Genomic DNA, 13,219 nt, shown 5'->3' with positions numbered 1-13,219 from the left:
ATTGCTGAAAAGTCATGAGAGGGATGAGAGTCGTGCATAGCTCTACACAGCCACTGCAGCCCGCAACTCCAGCTGAAAGAGAAAAGCCGGCCTCTATTTGCAGTATTGACAGCAACTAGGGCTACCAATATGTAGACACACTAATTGATGCAAATAGAGTAAACAACACATAAGGCAAAAACAAAGCAACTAAAAATCTATGTGGTCAAATGTGTCTTCTTAAATGTACACATTCAAGCCAACATTCCCATACAGTGCGCCTGAACAGCCACCGAGCTGAAGAGACGGCGGTGATGGTCTTACCTTTTTGACATCTCTGACGAGGTGGTACAGCGTGTTGGACGGTCCATGTCTCTGTTGGAAAACAAACACAACATATGAGGGTATTATTACTATTACTGGCAGCATTTACAGATCCCTAGGACAAAACTGACCCTGCCTGGCAACCTTTCAATAGACATTTTACTTAGAAATTCACAATTGCAACTATTTGCAATGAGGCTTTTCCCCGCTGTGTAGCAAAAAAATGCGACACCTGTATTTACAATGCATTTCTCTGCATTTGTTTTTACCGTGTTGTAGAGCTCCTCAAGTCTGGACAGCGTGAGGAAACGGTGCATACTGACTCCATTTTCAATCAGCAGCTTGACAAAGTCCACTCTGTCCAGAACTAAGGCATCCAGCATTGCCTGCTCCAGGGAACCCACCTAAAGACACATGGGATGGAGAATACATGATGCCAAACACAACCAGCCCTGTCTGCTAGAAATCATATTTAAATACAAATATTTTGAAACAGCAAATAGACTTCAGAAGGAAATGTAATGCCAGGCCAAATTCTGTTTTCTATTAGCTTGATGAGGAAATTTTGCTATTTAAATTCTAAGTTTATACTTTAAAAGTTGATACTAAATGTATCAGCAAAATGTTCACATATTTCTATGTTCTCCACTAAAATAAGCCATCTTGCCATACACTATTAACTTGTAGTGACTAGAGAATTATTTTATGATTCCTAATTAACATTTCACGGAAATAACAGTCTTTTCCTAACATTTACCAAAGTGCTTGTGTTGCAAGACAAGAGTCTGGATGCAAACCCAGAATTTAGTGTCACTGTGCGTTCACCATTTACCCCGACCACGTCCCTGCGATTACAATGCTGTAAATAATTGTAGTGTTTCAGTAATTTAAAAAAATCATCTGTGAAGATAATCCAGGCAGCAACTGAGTTGTTACCACAACTTGATTACAAAAACAATTTAGACATATACAAAGGTAATTTCTAAAAGACAGGGTTGACACAGCACATACCACAAACTATATGGGAGTATAGCAGATAAATATATATAAATCAGCACTACTATTTACTAAAACTACAACAGGATTATCATGATGGGATTTCACATAACATGATAGGAGCCACAATTAATACATATATTGTAATATTCTTTTTCATAATGCTCTTCACACTACACATTCAAAATAAGGTTCAAATAAATCGCTGAAGCATTTTACAATGGTTTCAAATTATACTTGAAAACTGCAAGGAATGCAAACTTCTCAGTTATGGTCACAGATAACCGCAGCAGTGCTTGATTATTGTTCGCAACCATTTGTCAGTTGCTGAACCTTTCCCCCACAAGTGACACTGAGCTGCATTACACATCAAAATTGGTTTTTAAAGCTGAAAGTATCCTTTTGTTACCATCTTTCTCTTTCTTATCACTTTTGAAGTTATTTTGAGTGAATGTAAAAACACTCTGAACTGCACTTCTTTTATGCGATACATAGAAGTTATTAATATTATCTGCTGTTGAGGACAGTTTCTTTGAAGAAATTTCAAGACTGAGGTACAATGCAAAAGACCATTTTAGGCAGTGCAGTATACCGTTAATGTACTTAGAACAAACAAGCCCTATCAAAACAAACAGCATTTCTAATGCAGTATGTGTATTTTCGTGTCTACTGTTTATGGTTCTTTCTTACAGGCCACTGCTGTCCGTAGATGAAGATTTGACTGCGTGCGATGTCCACTCTGTTCCAAGCCAGAGCCAAACTCAGCTGGTCAGGAGCTGAAGCATTTGCACCTGAGAGAGGGCAAAAGACAGATGAGAGACAGGGTCTTATTAATGGAAAACAAGTTTTCTTTAACACTGATACATAGTCAAAGAATCAAGTTTAGAACATAAGTTGTACTTTTTCGTTGTAATGTAGATACAGATCTGTCTTTACTGCTCATTTTATATTTTCTGTATGTGCCTTTAGTCTCATTTTCTCTGCTATAATATATGCTGTAGTGCAGATGTACACTTAAAAGCCTTTATAAATAATTTTCAAAAATTTCTGAAATAAGACATTTGAACAACTGTAGTAGTGGCAGAGTTCAAATTCAAGGCCTTTTGCATATTATTCAACGTACAGTATAAGGTGGACCTTAAGAGAAAGACATTTTCTGAGATCAGTCCTGATTAATTGAACGTGGAGGAACAACCTGTTCTGTGAGAGGGTATCAAGATTACGTGAGTATGAGTGAGTTAAAAGGAATAAAATGGAAAATGGAAACATCTGCATCAAAGCTTTATAGATGAATAAAAAACAATGCTTTTCTACAGCAGGAACTGATAATATTGTATATATGTGGTTTGGTTGCAGCTTCTGTAATTGTTCAGCATTATTTCAAGTAAAAAAATGTACTAATTTGCAGCTTTTGTTTGTTTTTATCTAATCTTTTAATTTGTGTTGCACTTGATAGTTATGGAGCTGCTGCTGCCCACTAATAACAGCGAACTCCTTCATGGATGCAGAGGTTGAAGGGCTTCTGTTGTGAGCTGCAGGGGCTTCATCTAACTTCAGGCTTGGTGGATCTTTGCTTTTCTTTACTAGCCTGCCAGTTACTGCCTTTTTCTCTCTGTGTGTCTGTAGAGAACAAGATGTCTTCTCATCAGACAACGACAGCTGAGTGTTTGATGTATCACTTCATTTAACGCTCCATCTCACCCCTGCATAAAATGTGGAATACAAACTGTGTTCTTTTGATTTGATGCGTACATGAACATCATATACACTGCTCTCGTCCTTCAGTAAAATCAACATGACGTAATAAGTGTAGAAGAAGAAAAAAAAACTACATTTACGTACATATACAAGAAGAAAAGAATATTAAGGCGATGAAGAAAGATAAATAAAAGAAAAGAGGCATTCTGGAGAGTCTGATCTGATTTGCCTAATGTAATACTGGACGAACTAGAGAAAAAAAAAAAGATTCAAGGGCACACTGACATATAAGGATAAAATAAAAGTCTTGTATGGCATATCTGAAAGACGGCCTTCATCTTTTTCTCTCATCTCTACTTCTGTCATCGCTCTGATAGCGCTGCTGCATGTCAGGGATGTTTGCTAAAGGACAGATTGGTGGTTGTTAATCTGCTGAAACACTTGCAATGCAGGAAGGGCTGCTTTGTTTGTTTGGTGTCTTCCTTTTAAAATTTTACTTTTTCACCTGGAATCTTTTATATATGCATGTCTCTGCTCAGGCATTGTGTATTATTGATAAAGCTTTGCGTGCTTTCTTTTAATTCATCATGAACTGTAAAGCCTTGACTCACCACTGCGAGCTTTAAACTCGGGTAGGCTGGCCTGCACTGGAAACCAGCAGTCAAACACACTTGTATACTTTTATAGTTTTTCATACACAATGCAATTCTTGAGCTGCTTGCATCTAATCTTTATCCTTATATTTCACAGTATTCTCTGCAGTCACAGGACTTTATATGTCTGTACCAAAAGTTCATACAGAGTGGGAAATGGGCCTTTTGATACTCAGCATCCTAATACTGGAGGGCAGTTTAAAACTCTATGATTTGATTTCTTTGAATGCACTTAAATCCATTTTAAAAGACCGGATGACAGAATCATGGCTCAAAGTGACACACTCGATACATGGCTTGCACTGCACTTTGTTCACTGCAATGTCTTAAATTGTATTACTGTATAATTGTCAGTCCGTCTGTTTTGTGTTTGCTTATACGTACTTGTTTTTATCTTGTGCTCCTACCTATCTTGGCTAGGACTACCTTGACAGTCTTAATGGGACCTATCCTGATTACAACATAAATAAATAGAATTTAAAAAGCCCTATAATTATTTCTGCATAAATATTTAGTTTAGCCACTTGCAATGGGGCCCCAGTATGTACAGTAATAGTGCTTACTGTTTGTATTTTTTTTACAGGACCACAGACAACAGTGATACAATATTTATTAGAATAAATACATTCTAAAGAGGACCTACTCTGCTTTTCCATAATATGTCATATATATAGTGTTACAATGAAGGATGGTCATATTAAATGGGCCAAAATTTTCAGTGATCAGGTATGCTGAAGTCACCCGAGTGAGCAAAAACCTCAGGCTTCCTATTATACTGAACAATTTGTTTCCAACATTTTGCCAACTATGGCCACAATATGATGTTATGGTGTGCCAGATTTCTCTATATAGTCAACAGCTCCAGGCACGCTACTGCAAATGTTTACATTATGTAGCTTACACATGAAGCTACATGCTAACATCAGGGAAATGTATGTTAATTTCTCCCCAATTTTGGATGAGATTCCTGCTGAATCATGTTGTATTTAGAAGCTCTTAATGGAGATTTTTCACAGTTAAAAAATGCCACAATGCCCAGTTAGAGTGATTTTCCAGCTGCAATTACGGTGCAGAGCCGCAGAGATATGGAAGACTTAGACACGCTGACCATTTGGAGCAGAATAGAGGCTTTTTTAAGCGGGGGCTTAAAGAGCCCTCTCAGACAGTGGGTGAATACCGATGTGCCAGCACAGACAATATGAGGAAAAATGAAGCCTTTTTTTGTTTTTTTAAACATTAAAACATGGAAACATGTTCTACTAGAAACCCAAAATACAAGTATGAACCTAAAATATAAGCATAATAGGTCCTCTTCATCTAATGGACAGGAAATTCAAAGGCAGCACAAAATGAGACAGGGACAGAGAGAATAAAATACCAAATACCAATACCATTTCAAAACCAAACCTGGCTATTCAGAACAGATAAGGGCTGTAAAATCTAATGTAAAACATCTTCACTGTAAAAAATACTGTTGAATATTGCAGTAATAAAGTATTTATAGCTATTCACTGTTTTATTGGCATTCCTAAAACACTGTTGACCAGTAAGATCTTACTGGAAACTGCAGACTGCTGTTCACATTAATAATTCACCTGCACACTGGGAGGAGTTAACCAAAATGAGAAATATAAGGCGATTCATTGCGGACTTGAGAGAATTCCAGTGCAATATAAAGTAGAATAATAATCCTGTGTGTGTAGACAAGACTGTGTTATTTTTAATAAGCACAGAAGAATCATCACTTTACACCACCTTAAAGGCCTGTGAGGCATTACTGGAGCTTTCTGGTGTAAGTTCAGATACAGCCCTGCTAATAAGATGCAGAGCCCACTAATACGAGCTTTAGTGGAGATATGTGTATATTAAAAGACAGGGCGGCCTTGCTTTATCAAAGGCCTGTGGTTTCACTTAGCCTGCCTGCAGGGAGGTTGAGCTGCAGCCAACTGACTTTATAGACCCAATCTTCAAGATATTGACTACTTCAGACAGCGGACCATCAATTACTCTAAACTCCCCTCTGTTACACCATGTGTCTTTAGCTGTGGTTTCCCTCCTGTTCCCACTTCTCTAAATCTCTCTCACACACACACTCACACATACTCACTCCATTTATTCTGCTTTTTTTTTTGTTCCTATTGCTTCTGTTCTCCCCTCACTGTGTATCCCTGACTGTGCTGTGCCTTGTTGAGCTTCAGGCAGTAGCTTAGTTGTTCAGCAAAAGAGTCTAATCCAGTGTTTTAAAAAGCTCTCAGGCAGGATGTGACTGATTTTATTTTACACTAAAAGCTTTAACGCGTCTCATTCAGTCAGCCGCAGAATGAGACTTGCATGTAAAATGACCCTCGTGCTGTTTACCATAAAGCATTTCTTGCCCCTTTTCTCAGTATTCCCCTCTCATCCCTTCACTTTTATGATCTCCTCCTTTTCATTTCCTTTGTGCTATTTTGTTTTCTCTGTCTTTGATTTCAATTGCGCCCTTCACTCATTCCTCCACATGTCACTCCTATCACAGTGAGAACTGAAATGAATAGAAGGGGGATAAAAAAGTGAACAGAAATGACGGATGGAGTCGACAGAATACACGAGTGAGACGTGTGTGCACAGAGAAAGTAATAGCAGGAGTCTGAGACGAAGACGGAGCTCAGGGAGTGATGCATGTGCCGCAGAAATCATACATCTCGACTGCAACACATAAATCATGTAAAGCACGTTCCTCTTTTCACGCGCACTCTCCAAACTCACTTGTTTAGTCTCTGTGGAATGAAATGTTCCTTTGAGGAGTGATTCCTGAGATAGTCAATCATATACAGCGAGAGCATGCAAGCAAACTCTGGTGAGGGCAGCGTAGTATTCCATGAGGAGGCAAGAGCAAGCATGATCAATATATGCCACTGAGCAACCAATCGAAGTATGGATCTGTGAATCCTGTGTGTGTGTGTGTGTGTGTGTGTGTGTGTGTGCGTGCGTGCGTGTAAAGGAGGTGGCATGGGAAACACTGAAGTGGGAAATAGGATGAGGTGGCTGAGTTTAATTGCTGTGTTTGCACTTGAGGAATTTTCAATTTTTGTAACTCAATTTGGTCCAATTCATTGCCCTTTTGCTAAATGCATAACAATTACTTACAGTATAAGAATTGCAGCCTCTGCTCATTGTATGTCTCATTCTATTTCTTACTGTGTCATGCTTTATGTCCGTGCTGCTGTTACCACACAGATTGGTTATTCTGTACATTATAGTGTGATATATGGAGCGGGAAATTTAGATAGATATCAGCCTTTAAATCGCTACTTGCTTGTCCGCAGCAACTGTAATGCCAATTGATGGCTGCATACCATTACGTGTATGCTCCTTGCAAAGGTAATAAACTTGAACTTTGGGATGCTGGCCACACTGTAAGGATTAGTGTAGATTTTATTAATAATTAACCAAAATCGCAACCTTTTCCTCACCTCAACCACAGAGCTTTTGTTGCCTAAACCTAAGACAGAAGTCTGGACACATACCCAAAGTTCTGGTGAACATAACCCAGGCAGAAATTACGTTGCCAAAACAATGTAATTTAAAAAAAAAAAGAGTTAAGTAACACACAAATGTAATCTCTAGGTGACAGGGTCGGTAGTTCTGAGAAATAAGATGCTGATGTGGCATATTAGCATATAGTTAGGCCATGTGTCCCTTTCAAAAGTGGTAGTTGACCTCAAGGGGAATTCATTTTTATAAATAAATGCAAATTTAACTGAAATATATATACTTCAAAAGAGCCGAATGAAAAGACACAGGACTTATCATAATTCATTGGTAACTGTAAGTGTCTTCCTGTAATTACTTGTCTCTGGCCAGACAGTTAATGAGCAGCTGTGTTCATGCTAATTGATTATTCTGCAGGTGTTGTTGTGATATCAGGGATATATTAACATATTAAGTAGGGAAGCTGAACTCACTGCAAGCTTGTCTGAAACGGCTTCAAGCTACAGCCTCATTTATCACATTTTGAAGGAATGGTTTGATGTTTTGCGGAATACACTAATATTCTTTCTTGCTAAGAGTTAGATGTACAATAAATATGAAGTAGCTTACAAATCAAAACTTTATGTCTTGTCAAAAACAAATGTCACACATGCTGGAGGAAGTCAAATATTTAGTAAGGCAAAAAGAGCCAGGAGTGAGTGGATTCAGTAGTAGTGAATACTTGACTTGTATTAGGCAGGCAGTGAAAAGAGGACTCCACACCTGTGACACTCCATTTCTGCTAAAACTGTAATAAGGCAATTGTTAATAAGCTAATATAAAACAAGAGTCAATGCTGCCCTTCTTCCTGCCCTGCAGTGATCACAAATCGCTTAATGGAGCTTTAAGAGAGAGAGAAAAAAATTGGCACAGATGTCTATGTTTTATTCCTGAGCTATGAACAACAAAAGTAAAAACATATTTGGGTGCTTCTATCATGCACCTAAACTGGGACAGTGAGAGGAATGCTTTCTGAAACGATATCATCCTCCTTTTATGTACAGAAACTCCCAAATAACAACATCCCTGGAGGGCGACAGTGAAGTGGAAGCCACTTATACTGTACATTCATGCTCCAGCACACACACATATATGCACACACCCACCTTTGAGTAGTGCAGTAAGGATGGCAAGGTCAATGTCCTGATGACCCTCCGAACCCATCCGGAAAACTGTTATCTGAGAGACAATGAGAGAGACAGAGACAAAGAGTGAGAAGAGGTTCTTTAATTCTATACAAGCCAAACTCCATCACTTCTATTGTTGTTTGTTTGAATGCATCAGGGCTATAGCATAAAAAATTCAGTCACATCCTCAGAGAGAGTGCTCTTATTTGCTGGACTAAACAGCTTCAGTAGAAACGCTGAGGTGCAGGAGGAGAGGAGAGGTATTACTCTGATGTAATGTACTGTATCTCCTCTCCAGGCTCTCATCCGTCCTCTCTTGTGTCTTTTGCACAAAACTCTCACATACAGCTTGTTCACTGCGGGGAGGAAATGAAGACATTCACCGGGAAGGCAACCGACAGGAACGAGAGTAAAAACATCACAAAGAGAGAGATCAAATGAATATGAACTAATTATGCTCTCCAATATTACAGACCATTATGTTCTTTTTCTTTTGCAATGTCAAACATTTTTTTGGATTAGGTTTTCAGCAGATTATTTTACTCTGAGGCCAGTTCAGGTCTCTGTCTGTGAGGTCTGATATGTCTTTAAGCTGCATTTTTTTATATCCGTAGTGAGATGAACGAATGGTGCTATTGATGAAAGCCGAAGTCCACTGAGAAGGAAATCTGAGAAATGGGGCAGTTTTTCTGGATCTCTTTTCTCTGTTAAACACGTGCACGCATTACGATGTTACCATGTGTGCGGGTGTACATGCTTGTATGTGTGCATGCATGAAGGGCACCTTGTGGGAGGAGTGTAAGGGAGAAAGCGTGTTCTGAATGCCTGACGAGCTATTCCTCTAATCCTTCCATACACCCATCCATCTCCTCCCACCTCCCTGCAGCCCATCTCCCTTCCCATCTCCCCCCATTAAATGGCTTCTTTCGTAGAGCTCTGGGAATCTGCGGGCTTTGCTGCTGCTCCTTTCCCCTGGGCGATGCTGCAACATTGTGGCCTATCCCTCCTCTTTCTTCCCTAATCTCCTTCTTTTTTTTAACACAATCTAAATGCAGAAAAGTAATTCAATTCACACTGATGATCTACAGTATCTATTATGTTGGCTCATTCGTCATTTGCACGCCATATGCTGATGACGTGTTGGCTCTTTCATAAGAGCGAATTGAGGAACGTGACATCATGTAACGCCTTAGACCTGGGTCATGCATTGCAAATGCAATCAATAATACGGGGAGCATCAAAGTATGTGTGCGCCTTTGTGTGTGTGTGTGTGTGTGTGTGGTGGTCACTATCAGTCGGTGTAATCAGAAGGTCTTTCTCCAGGTGAAATAGGAGTGCAATGGGATGTGAAGGTATCGATTGAAGACTTCATGAGCTAGGACATTAATGAGTCGCTGGTGCAGTGTGTAATGTGTTCATGTGCTTCTCTAAGTTAAGTTACAGTGTTATGTTTGGTTGTGTGCGTGTGTGTGTGTGTGTGTGTGTGTGTGTGTGTGTGTGTCTAAATGGTGCGGCCAGTGGCTGGATTATTATGTGCTAGAATGCATCTCAGCCATCACTCTAATAGATGTTAACAACACATTTAGGGAGCCATCTGCTGAACACACATACAATTCTGTGATCTAACCAAGTGAGTGTGTGTGTTTAAGGAGGTGTGTTTACAGAACTGTATACAACATTCAGAGCATATCTGTGATCTGGGGCCTGAGCCCCAGATTATTCTGCACACGGCTCTCAACATGGAGGTGGCTAAGCTGGTGGCTAGTGGCTAATGGTGCTTGTAGTGTGAACAGTGCTTAAACAAAACGTTGTTTAACAAAACATCAGCAGTTAGGGTTGGGTATAGTTTTTTTTTTCTGGTACTGGATCTTAAACGATACTTTTGCAGCAGTATGTGTGCCTAAACTGTGCTTTAATCAATACTTTTACAAAATGATGATCAACTCGATCAAATAACAGCTGTTTTCCAAAGGCAAATTTCAACTTGAAATTGAACTATTCATTACCTTTTAACGTTTAAAATATATGTCAATATATAACAATGAATAAAAACAAAACACTTTTAATACATTCCCTTAATAATTAAAATCTAAACCAACTACAATAATGAAATACTAAATAATAGCTACAGTAGTGTTGTGTCCAGATTTTTTTTTACTGGGGTGTCCAAAATGTAGCACTGACTTACTCCACTTAATCTTTTCAAAGCAAATCATTTTTGGCCACTAAATTAATGCTCTGAATGTTGTGTAAAGAACCTTTAAGAGAGCGATTTGTCTTGTGTGCTCTTACGTAATGACTCTGAAAGGTTAACTTGATTTTCTAACAAGAGCAGTTTAAGAAATAGCCACTCTATCATTTTGAAGAGCGTGCTCATGTGTGAGCTGAATTTCACCTAATCAGTACAGAGTTCTGTTCTGGCCACTTGTTCATTACATCCTGTAGTTATCATTATAGCTGAATGGAGAACTCCTCTACACACACACGCACGCAGGCACGCACGCACGCAGGCACGCACGCACGCACGCATGCACGCACACAGAGGTTCTTGGCTGTCCTCAGGACTAAAGATGGATGACAGTATGATAGACGAAAGATGATGATTATAGAAGACGCTCACCTTTGTATCTATTCTCTCTTTTCTCTCCAGGCCTCTCCACCCCTACCTCCTCTTTCTTTCCTCCACCCATCATCTTTCTGCGCCCACTCTACCCACCTGCAACCACTAATCTCACAACAGCCTCCTACTGGCATCTCCCTCCCCCTCTCATCTCGTCCCGCTTCCTCCCTCTTCCCTCCCTTTTATCACCCCTCCAAGGTGACCCCTGTGGATATTTGCTACCTGTTATCATTAAGGCTGTGTAACACAGAGGCTACTCAACACAGCCACTATGACAATGCAAGGTTGCTAATTTAATCTCAACGATCACACAGAGAGTCATCAATAAGTCTGTCCAAAGGTAAACAGACCGCTTCTCCACTATCTGTTTTCATCCTCTGGTGCAAGTAAAGGTGCTTTTGCGTACTTACTGTGAGCAAACAAGTTTATCGAAAGGGTCCACACAGCTTTTTTTTACTCATGCTCATAAACCCAGCCATCCATTTTACACTACATTTTCAATGTACTTGGCTAACACTGTAGTTTAAAACATCTTTAAATGCTGAATTTATTTTGGACGATCCTCTGCCTCTACACTGACAATCATCACCTCAGGGGTCAACATGCAAGCGGCAGGGCACGGACTCGTGTCCGTCACAGTCCATCGCTCTGCTGACAAGAACAGAGGAGAGAGGAAAGGAGTGGGAATGACAAGGAAAGGCAAAAGAGAGGAGACACGGATCAGGGAGGATAGACGTGAGACAGCAGGGAAGAGGAAGCATGTGTAAATCAAAGGCAGACAGAAGGAGGGAGATTTAGTGTTGACGAATTCAAGACTGGTGTAAGAGATGAGGAAGGAGGAGGCAGCGCAGTTTTTCTCAGTGTGACTGGGATCTGTTGGAGGATTCCCGCATCTTCAGAAACGCTAAGCTACATGCTTAGAGGATCAGAAAACTGCTCTTCACGCTGCAGTGAGCCAAGCTGATTGGAAAACATTCATCTTCATTTAACAGGCAAAGACCCTGCTGATGTTGCCACATGTGCATACTGTACCACAAGACACACCACACACACACACACCAACTGTCCACGGAGGTTTCCAAATCATCTTCCGCGCTCCATACATTAACAATGGTAGCATTTCAGATCTGACAAGGCTTTGCTAATGGTCTAATCTGTGGGAATTTGAGCATAAAATATTTAGATGAGTATTACTTTCTGGAATAAACCAACAGGCTTAAACATGGCAGCCAAAGTAGAGGGAAGGGAGAAATAAGTTTATCTATTCATGAAATTTTAAACTGATAAACTGCTGTGCTGATAACCAGGAATTGTCTCTCTTCAAGCATATTTCTCTGCTTGCGGCTCAGACTCTTTATTGTACCTCATTTTCACATTTGCTCCTCACATTTGTTTCCCTTCTCTTACTTCTTGTCTCATTTCCTCCCCCTCTCTCCCTCCATCTGTCCCTCACACACACCCTCCCCGCTCCCTTCCTCTCTCATGGTCCATTTAAGTCACTCTTTTTCTCTCCTCATCTTCCTCCTACTCATTCTTAGTTTCTCTTGTCATGGAGGCGGAGGAACATTGCGGGCTGGTGGTTCCTCTTCAATATTTAATCCGAATTAAACATATAAGGACTATTCTAGACTCAATTATTCATACAAAGCTGGAAGATACCAGGACAGTCATCTTGGCCCTTCCCCATCACAGATGAAGAGCGCAGGAATGAGGGAATGCGAGAGCGGGAGGGGGAAGTAGAAAGAGGCACTTCTCTTTAATTAGACGTAGAATTGGATTCACACAGCAAAAAATAAAAAAGCTACAACAAGCCTTAATGATACTTAAAGGCACTCGTTCTCACGCACCTTGTAGTCTTTTCAGCGTGCTTTATATGAAATTGTTCCACCTCTATGTTGAAGGGATAAAAGAAACAAGATAAGTGATGTTAATATATGAGAAGTATAAATACCCTTATCATGCACAAAAATGGATATAAATGTAGCCTATGCTTTCTTTAAGTGTCTCCTTTCATTGCACCTGAATAACACACCATCTATACACTTTACATCCGATACCTCTAAGTTAAACTCAAGACTTTTCATATTATACATTGATTAGCTTTGCATTTATTTCCCTTTCCTTCCCCCTCTGACTTTGAACCTGAAAATCTATCATGTATCAGGCCGTAATTTTTTACTGGGAGATGATCCAGCACACTTCTAAATTAGAACAAGCGAAAGCATAAAGCAAATAATTGGCGCTATTGTTTGTGGCTGCAAACAGCACTACCCAGTTTTAGAATTCATTGCCCAACTGACTTCACAACAACA

The 13,219-nt window shown here is 39.8% G+C and overlaps 1 protein-coding gene across 1 annotated transcript in view; it reads right to left on the bottom strand.

The window, feature by feature from the left end:
• The window catches only part of trpm3 (transient receptor potential cation channel, subfamily M, member 3), a 159,550-nt gene that overhangs the window by 32,020 nt on the left and 114,311 nt on the right, over positions 1–13,219 (bottom strand). The window contains exons 9-12 of the mRNA XM_042487953.1: positions 8,267–8,339; positions 1,990–2,090; positions 573–707; positions 304–354 (exon numbers count right to left, since the gene is read on the bottom strand). Of these exons, the coding sequence (XP_042343887.1) occupies positions 304–354; positions 573–707; positions 1,990–2,090; positions 8,267–8,339 (360 nt within the window). The remainder of the gene's footprint in view (positions 1–303; positions 355–572; positions 708–1,989; positions 2,091–8,266; positions 8,340–13,219) is intronic.

This window comes from Plectropomus leopardus, chromosome 6 (genome assembly GCF_008729295.1).
Source record: "Plectropomus leopardus isolate mb chromosome 6, YSFRI_Pleo_2.0, whole genome shotgun sequence".
NCBI classification, from domain to species: Eukaryota; Metazoa; Chordata; class Actinopteri; order Perciformes; family Serranidae; genus Plectropomus; species Plectropomus leopardus.
Note: the sequence above shows the minus strand (reverse complement) of the source record. Positions and strands in the feature narration are given on the sequence as shown.